This window comes from Gigantopelta aegis, chromosome 12 (assembly GCF_016097555.1).
Source record: "Gigantopelta aegis isolate Gae_Host chromosome 12, Gae_host_genome, whole genome shotgun sequence".
NCBI classification, from domain to species: Eukaryota; Metazoa; Mollusca; class Gastropoda; order Neomphalida; family Peltospiridae; genus Gigantopelta; species Gigantopelta aegis.
The window spans coordinates 22,395,387-22,405,524 of NC_054710.1; the positions used below are offsets into that span (position 1 = coordinate 22,395,387).

A 10,138-nucleotide genomic window follows, 5' to 3' on the forward strand; every position below is an offset into this window, starting at 1 on the left:
TTGGAGATGTCGTGATAAAATATTACTATTCTCAATATCGGTAACTTCGTCTTTACAAGAGACCTGAACTGTTAAATGGATATTTCGTATTGTTTTTCCCCTTGGAGAGGAACTCTCCAATCCACCCCTGGTTACCGGTCAGATCATTGCATACAGAAGTTATTTTATACTTTTCGGAGATACTAGTAATTGTGTGCTGTATTAACATTAAAATAAGTTGTATGATTAGTTATTTTATTATACAGAAGTTATTTTCAACTTTTAGGAGATACTGGTAACTGTGTGCTGTGTTAACGTTGGAGAAAGTTGTATGATTAGTTATTTTATTATACAGAAGTTATTTTAGACTTCCAGGAGATACAAGTACTTGTTTACTGTGTTAACGTTGAAGAAAGTTGCATAAAAGAATAGTTGATTACTATGTGTGTACTCTTCGTTAAACACTAATAACACTGGCCGTTTTTCTTTTTCTTTTTTTTCTTTTTTTTCTTGAGACAAAGTTTGTAATGCTGAATGATAGATGAATGGATCAGTATTTGACTTTGGAAATCATGTAAATAGACCACGATCACTTTGGATCGCGCGTCATCCACTTACTTTATAGAGTTTCACACCAAATTCCCAAATCACGAACCTGCGTTTTTCAATAATAAAATACCAAAATATTTAAAAAAACAGCAACAATAAACAAGAAATGTTCTACAACTAAGACACACAAAGAGTGTGTACCAAATCTTGAAGCTGCATTCTCGACTATACTTTAAAGTTCTATTTATTAGAAAGTATTTATAACAATACACCACTGTATGTAAGTAGCGGGTTCCCTGTCTTACTGTTATATACATCGATCTAGGTAATTAGGTAACTAGGTAATTTGCATTGAAGTTTTGGGTTTGAGTTCTGAATGGTAAAAATACATATTTTGTTCTATGCAACACATGATTGTGGTTTTATTTTGAAAGTCATTTTGAAACATCCCATTTAGTTTGATTTTAATAGCATGTTATTGAAATGCTTACACGCGAAATTTATGATTTACTAAAACAACATCATGTTCTATTTAACACACAAGCAGGCACGCACACATATGCAAGCACGAACAGACGTACGCACGCACTGACACATACGTACGCACATGCACAGGCACGCACACAAGCACGCGCAAATACACGCACATAGGCACACACGCATTTTAGTAGCATGTTATTGAAGTCCTTACTCATGAAATTTATGATTTACTGAGGCAACATTGTTTTCTAGTTGACACACACACTTACACACATGCACGCACAGACGCATCCACGCACGTATACGCACACATGCACCCAAGTACATACACACACAAGTACGCACACACACGCACGCACACACTAAAACATCATTTTCATTTTAACATACACATGCACGCATATACAAACATATATGCACTGACACACGAACAGACGCACACTCACACATGCACGCACACACTCACTCACTCACACGCACACACAAACACATACATACACAGACATACACACACACACAAACACACACACACATACACACACACAAACACACACACACGCAAACACACACACACACACACACACACACATTCGTTTTAAGCAAAAGTCAGTTGATAGTTTTTAACTGTACGCCACAGTCTTTTTTCAATATTCTGCAATATAAATGTATTGTATACTATTTCCGTTTGACTGTTAATTAAATAGCACACACGAAGTTCAGCAGTTCAGTGTTCCGACTTCTTCACTGACAGAAGATTAAAACAATAATTATGCAATAGGAATTTCAAATTCAGCAATCACGGGATCTGTTCTGCATCAACATCAGTCGAGATACCCCAGACAGTAAGTTTGATAGTCCTGAATATACATCTCCAATATGTCGTCTTAAACTAGAAACAGTAAGCCAGGAATCTGTCCGCTGTTAACACTGGTGCCATTAGATCTCTTACTGCTGTGGCTTGATGTCTTGTAATCAAAGAAAGAACAACTGAAGTCGCCGTCATCTACTCTGGATCTGCCAGATTCTCCTCCGTGTGTGTTTGGTCCTGTGATGTTCACAATCAGATTGTATTTCTCATCTTTGACCAGCTGTATAGCACGTGCAAAATACACGTCATACGTCTCAGTGTCAGCTACAACAGTTTGTGTTATCTGTGATCCTTCCACCAGTTCATCTGTCGAGGTTTCAGTTACGAACGCTTTGATATCATATGTTTGTGACGTGTTGCTGCGTGCACCGTATAACTGGAATCCTGCAAGTGATGCATCTGTATTGGTGCAAAACTTGATTCCATCATCGCAGAACCCTCTGCACTTCCAATCACTATTCAAAGACTTGTCTAATCGAGTTATAATCCTTTGTTTTCTGTCGCATGTGGTGGTCGACTTGTTCCTCTGTTTAGAGTTGAAAGGTGACACATCTTTGTCCGGTCTCACGAAATATTTCATGATCTTTATCTCTTCAGACTCGGTCAGGAGTTCTGTCGGTGAAACACTGTCTACAAAATACGTTTGAGACAGCAATGGATAACGAACGTGCAGCAGGGCATCTCCAAGGGCATCACGTCTGTTCCGTGGAGTTACCTCCCTTAACTGACTTCTGCATGCGCTCTCACTCCAAGACAGAACAGATTCAAACACCGTTTCCTCCGTCGCTATCAGCTGGTCAGACTGTATGACGTCACTCAAACAGCTCCGACACAGGTGAACAACATCACGTGACATCAAAGAGGCGTCCCCGTTGTTTCTAATACAGCTCATAGCTTTTTCTTTGAGATCTTCTTCCTCGTAGATATGAGCCTGTTCTAAGATGAAACACGCATTCTCTGACGTCATCGATGTCTCTAAATATGTAAGACATTTCTCTTCTAGAGTGCTGACGTCATACTTCTTCGATATATATAACAAGCCAATGACATTGCTACCATCTGTGATGACGTCATCGGTGTACAGGAATCTGCAGAATAAAAATTATATTTGATCTGATGTAGACAACCAACATACCAGCATACCATATTTAAAAAAAAGAAAAAAAGAAGCAAACTGTGTGTGTATGTGCGTGTGTGTGTGTGTGTGTGTGTGTGTGTGTGTGTGTGTGTGTGTGTGTGTGTGTGTGTGTGTGTGTGTGTTTATCAGAGAGAGAGAGAGAGAGAGAGAGAGAGAGAGAGAGAGAGAAACAGCGAGAGATAGAGAGACATAGACAGACAGAGGGAGAGACAGACAGCGAAAGACACACACACACACAGAGAGACACAGATAGAGAGAGAGAGAGAGAGAGAGAGAGAGAGAGAGAGAGAGAGAGAGAGAGAGAGAGAGAGAGAATGTGTGTGTGTGTGTGTGTGTGTGTGTGTGTGTGTGTGGTATACATGTATGTTCCCACATTCAAAACGACATTTTTATAGCATTATTAATATTGCAATTAAATATCATACTATTTACTTTGTGTTTAGTTTTATTTATATATAATGCACCAACCGATCAATGTTCTATTACAATGCATCATTCGCACTAATGTATGTATTCATATGTAATTGGATATGGTTCTTACGTCACAAACTTTTCAAAGATATCAGGATCTACTTCCGGGATCACAATGCTGCCCTGCTCAGCCATGGGTCCAGTCAACATCGCCTCAAAGACGCGGCTACGTAAACTCAGAATTAGTTTGTGAGCCTCGATTGACTTCTTCTGTTCACCAACTTTGAATGTGACGTCACACATAATCTTGTGGTCACGTGCGTACACCAGACTTTGAGAGAGAGATTTTCCTCTCTGCCAGCTCTCAATAAACTCCGACGCAGTCTGACGAGCTGTCTTCTTCTCCGCCATCTTGTCTCTGTAAATACATGTACAAACAAATCAACAAAGCCTAAGTCTGAGGAGTTAATTTTTTCTCCGCCATCTTGTGTCTGTAAATGCATATAGGGGCCATTCAAATATTATATAAGCTCTAACAGGTGGGTGAGTGTAGGTATGTAACAGCGTAACGTAACACACGCTTTATTACTAAAATCATTTATATTTTATTTATTTATTTTATAAAACATCTGTCACGGCAACAATATTTAGCGTAGGTAGTTATAGTTAGGCAAATACATATATTGTATAAGGATTATAAATAGAGTTGAAATGTGTATAGATATGCACTTTCCTTAAATGGCAAAAGAGTAAGTTAAAATTATATTACATCCATCGCATGACTTGTTCCTAAATGGGATGGGGTGTCTCCAAGTTTTACATAATATAGTTGGGGTGTGTATGGTCTAGCGTTACGGAGCGTAACGGGAGGGGGGGTCTAATTTTGAGGAAAAATAGCGTCATGTAATATTTTAGTGGCCCCACACTGCAACTGCTGCTACTGTTGCTAATCTGAATTTGATTACACGTACTTAGTCACAAGTACTATCTTATTTTAATAGCATAGTTACAAATCCAGTTCTTATTTTAATAACATAGTTACAAATCCAGGTCTTATTTTAATAACATAGTTACAAATCCAGTTCTTATTTTAATAACATAGTTACAAATCCGGTTTTTATTTTAATAACAGTTACACATCCAGTTCTTATTTTAATAACATAGTTACAAATCCAGTTCTTATTTTAATAGCATAGTTACAAATCCAGTTCTTATTTTAATAACATTGTTACAAATCCAGTTTTTATTTTAATAGCATAGTTACAAATCCAGTTCTTATTTTAATAATATTGTTACAACGGATGCTTTGATTTTAATAACAAAACAACTGAGCTTACATTTTTTGATAATATACAACAAAGGATCTGACTTTAACATCACAGATCCACCTGCAGCACTGGTTTTAAATAGCATAAGCATATCTCACACCGTATCTTTAATAATAGCATCAATGTTCTAATTCACAATAAACACAAGGTGTGGGTAATCTACCACTGGGCTACGTCCTGCCCTCGCTACCGTTTGTCGGATAACTCTGTTACATCTGAAGTTTTACCATGTTTTACACTGGGAAACGTTCAGGGGCGGATCCAGGATTGTGTTAAGGGGGCACCAATGAATTCTAAAATCGGCATGTTTGAGTCTGTCGTTGGAAAATAAGATGAACTCCCAAAGGAAGCGAGATCAGTTGAGGATTCGGAAAGAAAGAAAGAAATGTTTTATTTAACGACACACTCAACACATTTTATTTACGGTTATATGGCGTCAGACATATGGTTAAGGACCACACATATTTTGAGAGGGATCTTTTATTTGGGGTTCCCAAAGGCAGGATAGCACAAACCATGACCTTTGTTGAACCAGTTATGGATCACTGGTCGACGCAAGTGGTTTAAACCTACCCATTGAACATTGCGGAGCACTCACTCTGGGTTTGGAGTCGGTATCTGGATTAAAAATCCCATGCCTCGACTGGGATCCGAACCCAATACCTACCAGCCTGTTGACCGATGGCCTATCCACGACGCCACCGAGGCCGGTTTGAGGATTCGGAGTCATGCTCCTAGCGACATTTTAAAACAAAGATGGTCACAGACGCGCTTCAAATGGGCGAGGATGTGTGTCACTGAACCTCTGAGAACCCAATTGGAAACGCCACTGAATGTTTATTGTAATTTATAAAACAAAATCACTTAGAAGATAAAGATGTAGCCATGCTGTGGTGTAACACGTACATTACAATCAAACGCATTCTATTATGTCGTCAGGGGCGGATGCAGCATTTTGTAATGGGGTGGGGGCGGGGGCATAACATTCTAAAAAGAGCAAGTTGAGTTTGTTGAAGGCAAACGAGCCAAAGTCTCAAAGGGGTGCATTCAGTACGTGGGTTCGAGGGCATGCTCCCCAGACACTGTTGGAAAAACAAGGTGTTCAGAGACGCATTTTGAGGGCAATTTAGTGTTGAATATTGTGTGGATAATGAAGTTTTAAAAGAAACCCGCAGAAAATAGCAATTATAACGGGTACTTTAAACTGCCGGGGGTGAGGGGCACGGGATCTATGTGAACCCCAAATGACACACATACACACACACATACACACACACACACACACACACACACACACACATATTCTCTCTCTCTCTCTCTCTCTCTCTCTCTCTCTCTCTCTCTCTCTCTCTCTCTCTCTCTCTCTCTCTCTCTCTCTCTCTCTCTCTCTCTCTCTCTCTCTCTCCACCCGTATCAAATACTGAAGTACTAAACCTACTACTCAATCAGTCCTCTGCATTGCGAGCACGTATTTCGTTTGGTTACTAAAGCATTGTATTGTTGTATTGACCGAACCAAACCTGATATAAACCTGTCAGCATTAGTGACATAGTCGTTGTGTACCTCCAAACTTCGTCTTGTTAAGCGCATTAGCGAAATTCATTTTGCCTTCGATTTTACGGAGACAAAAAAGTCATTACATCATCGATAGTATGATCACCACGACACTAAATTTTTCAGAGTAATAGATATCTAAATAGTTATAAAATGGTTCGTTAAAACACTTTATTTAAAAGCGAAGTAAGGTTTTAACAAAACATTCATTTTATACATTTCAACTTATTTTTGTGCTTATATTCAGTTACGGTTCAAGCACACTGTCCTAAGCACACACCTCAACAATCTGGGCTGTCTGTTCAGGACAGTGGGGTAGTTGTTAGTGGTTAGTGAGAAAGAATAGGTTGTAACAGCCTTACATCTACCCAATCAGTTGTTAAAACTTGCTCTGGATGAGAGACGGTACCGGGCTGCGAACTGCGAACCCAGTACCTACCAGCCTTATGTCCGTGGCTTAACCAGGACACCGCCGAGGCCGGTAACAAATCATTGCGATCGTATCAACAACTTAAACAAGATATGAAAAGTCGAGTGGTAAAGCGCTTGCTTGAAACGCGGTCGGTTTGGGATCGATCCCCGTCAGTGGGCCCATTGGGCTATTTCTTGCTCCAGTCAGTGCACCACGACTGGTACATCAAAGGCCGTGGTATGTGCTATCCTGTCTATGGGATGGTGCATATAAAAGATCCCTTGATGCTAATCGAAAATAGTAGCTCATGAAGTGGCGACAGCGGGTTTCCTCCCTCAATATCTGTGTGGTCCTTAACCATATGTCCGACGCCATATAAACGTAAATAAAATGTGTTGAGTGCGTCTTTAAAAAAAAAGACATTTCCTGAAAAGTCGATCACGTGATTAACTTAGCCTGAAATCTCAGTCAGCCTTTTATGTTTATGCAGGACTCGAAAACATCGTCAGCATAAAGTAGAAAACCAGTTAACTATTAGCGAATCCGGAATATATCCAAAGGCTGCCAATGTATTACTTGCTATGTTACGACTACGGGGCAATTTTTTTCTCCTTTTCCATAGACAAAACTTGGTACTTTTTTCAAATCTGATTTCAAACATAAAATGTTTCATCAATGCATAAATTAAAAAGTAGAGGAAACTAATTTTCAAACTGGTATTTCTGCTTATGATAGATTTATAACAGCGTAGATCAATTAATTTAAAAATTGTTTTGTGTTTCGTATACAGGAGTGCCGCTCTCCGGCCTTGCATTTTACTAAGTTGTTTTGTTTTGGGTTTTTTGTTGTTGTTTTTTGGGGGGTTTGTTTGTTTGTTTGGGTTTTTTTCAATCAGATTATTACAATCAAGGTGTTATGGTAGATACTTAGAATGTACCTACAGGTGTAATACTCAACAGACAAATATTGATACTAAAGACAGCCAGTACATATATTATATAGGGGGAGGGGTGTGGGAGAAACCCGTATTGGGAGGAGCAACTCACACTGTCAGCCAGTACATATATTATATTGGGAGAGGGGTGTGGGAGAAACCCCTATAGGGAGGAGCAACCCACACTGTCAATTAGTCATATTAAGTGTGTTAGGTACATATAAACGACGTGGGGGGGGGGGGGGGGGGGGGGAGGGGTAATTGGCGGGCATTGCCCCCGTGCCCCAACACCAACACCCCTACCCCTACCTCGGCTGCGCCAACACATGGTAATAAAGGATACAATAAATGTTTGCTATGTTAATTCATTTCAGTTCAATTCATTTTTGTTGCATCAATTTAGGCGTCGGACATATGGTTAAGGACCACACAGATATTGAGTGAGGAAACCCGATGTCGCCACTTCATGGGCTACTCTTTTCGATTAGCAGCAAGGGATATTTTATATGCACCATCCCATATACAGGATAGCACATACCACGGCCTTTGATGTACCAGTCGTGGTGCACTGGCTGGAGCGAGAAATTAGGTATATAGAGCTGGGCGGTATTGAAATTTCAGCTTCGGTATCACTATCGGTATTTTGGGGGTGATTTACCTCGGTATTGGTACAGTATCCGGTATTGATACAGTATCGATACCGATATCGAGCGGTATTTTCGGTATACTCGGCTTAAGTATCACCTGCTAATTTCATCTAAATACAAGGCCCTCAGCTCTATTTTCTTGTCAGCTATTTTGCGTTCGTCAGATATATTCGTGTTGCTTTATTAAACAGCGGATAACATTTTTTAGTACCGAGATTTGCTTGGTACGGTAAATCAGTATTGATATGCTAACGATACCGAACGGTATATACGGTATACTGCCCAGCTCTCCTATATAACGATAGCGGTGTGGTGGATCTTATGTGTACCAAACAGAACTGGATCATATATTCCAAATGCTTAAATAATACAAATATCCCAGGGACTGTAGTGCGCGGGGCACGTTAACTCAATACTTTTCTTAACGATTGAAACATGGTGCCACACACGTTTTGAAAACCAGCTACATTACGGGTATTTAAGAAGATTCGGACGTAGTAAGAACTAAGCTTACTACAGCCCTTCGAACTACAGGGACTGCAGCTTTAACCGCAGACGTTAACATTGTTGCCTATGAGATTTTATTTGGGATAGTGCAACCTACTGGTATTGACCTGTCGGGCGGATTTCAGTGGGATAGGAATATCTATGGACAGAAATTGTTGTACTGCAGCTATCCTAGACAGAGAGCGAGAGAGAGAGAGAGAGAGAGAGAGAGAGAGAGAGAGAGAGAGAGAGAGAGAGAGAGAGAGAGAGAGAGAGAGAGAGAGAGAGAGAGAGAGAGAGAGAGAGAGAGAGAGAAGGGAGCGCAACATGTATGACCTACTAAACCCTCCCCACTTCTGACAGTACGCCCTAGTCTAGTAGTTTTATTATGTATAACCAGCTAGTCAACGGCTCCGACAGCGTCAACACACAGTAACAGACTGATAGCATATTACTTACAAATAAAAGTAAACAATACCTTTTAGCTCGCAGTTGTCGAATGTCTCGCTTTGTCGCTGAATACTTCCTGGTACGCTACGTGTTACTTTTCGTGGAAGACCTACTTTCAGTATAGAACAAACTGCTCTAAGCGAGACAACTCCAGTTTACTTATATACAGCTAGGCACACTTGCACATAACACGTTTCATATACAGCAGGGCCGTATCTAGCTGGGAGCATTGTATTGTATGTATGTCGAGGTTGACTGTTATATACATAAATATTAACGCATTATGTATGTATGTATGTATGTATGTATGTATGTATGCATGTGTCTTAAAGCAAGAAATGTGAAGTACAGTAACCGGTCGTGACATGTGGTGGTGGTGGTGGTGGGGGGGGGGGGGGGGTCAACACCTACATATTTAAACAGAATGTTATTAAACGAGGGTGCTCTCGGGTTTCGTCTCATAGTGTGTGTTTTATTGGTTAATATGTGAAATATTTGTTGTCAGAGAACTCACAAATGATCTATGTTATGGTATTTAGTGACAAACGTCGGGTTAGTGTTGTATTAGAGCTGGAATCGTTACAACTGCTGGTCTGATTTTAATAAAAAAATTACAGCTGCTGTTCTGATTTTAATAAAATAGTTACAACTGCTGCTCTGATTTAATAACATAGTTACAACTGCCGCTCTAATTTTAATAACATACTTACAATTGCCGCTCTGATTTTAATAACATAGTTACAACTGCTGCTCTGATTTTAATAACATAGTTACAACGGCTCGCTCTGATTTTAATAACATAGTCACAACTGCCGCTCTGATTTTAATAACATAGTTACAACGGCCGCTCTGATTTTAATAACATATTTACAACTGCTGCTCTGATTTTAATAACATATTTA

The 10,138-nt window shown here is 39.7% G+C and overlaps 1 protein-coding gene across 1 annotated transcript; it reads right to left on the reverse strand.

Moving 5' to 3' along the window:
• Positions 1-1,479: 1,479 nt before the first annotated feature.
• Positions 1,480-9,344, reverse strand: LOC121386573 (BTB/POZ domain-containing protein 6-like). Its single transcript, XM_041517523.1, has 3 exons — positions 9,265-9,344; positions 3,556-3,843; positions 1,480-2,964 (listed from the first exon to the last, which is right to left on the reverse strand). The coding sequence occupies exons 2-3, from the start codon at positions 3,834-3,836 to the stop codon at positions 1,893-1,895; spliced, it is 1,353 nt and encodes a 450-aa protein (XP_041373457.1). The 5' UTR covers positions 3,837-3,843; positions 9,265-9,344; the 3' UTR covers positions 1,480-1,892.
• Between the last annotated feature and the right edge of the window lie 794 nt (positions 9,345-10,138).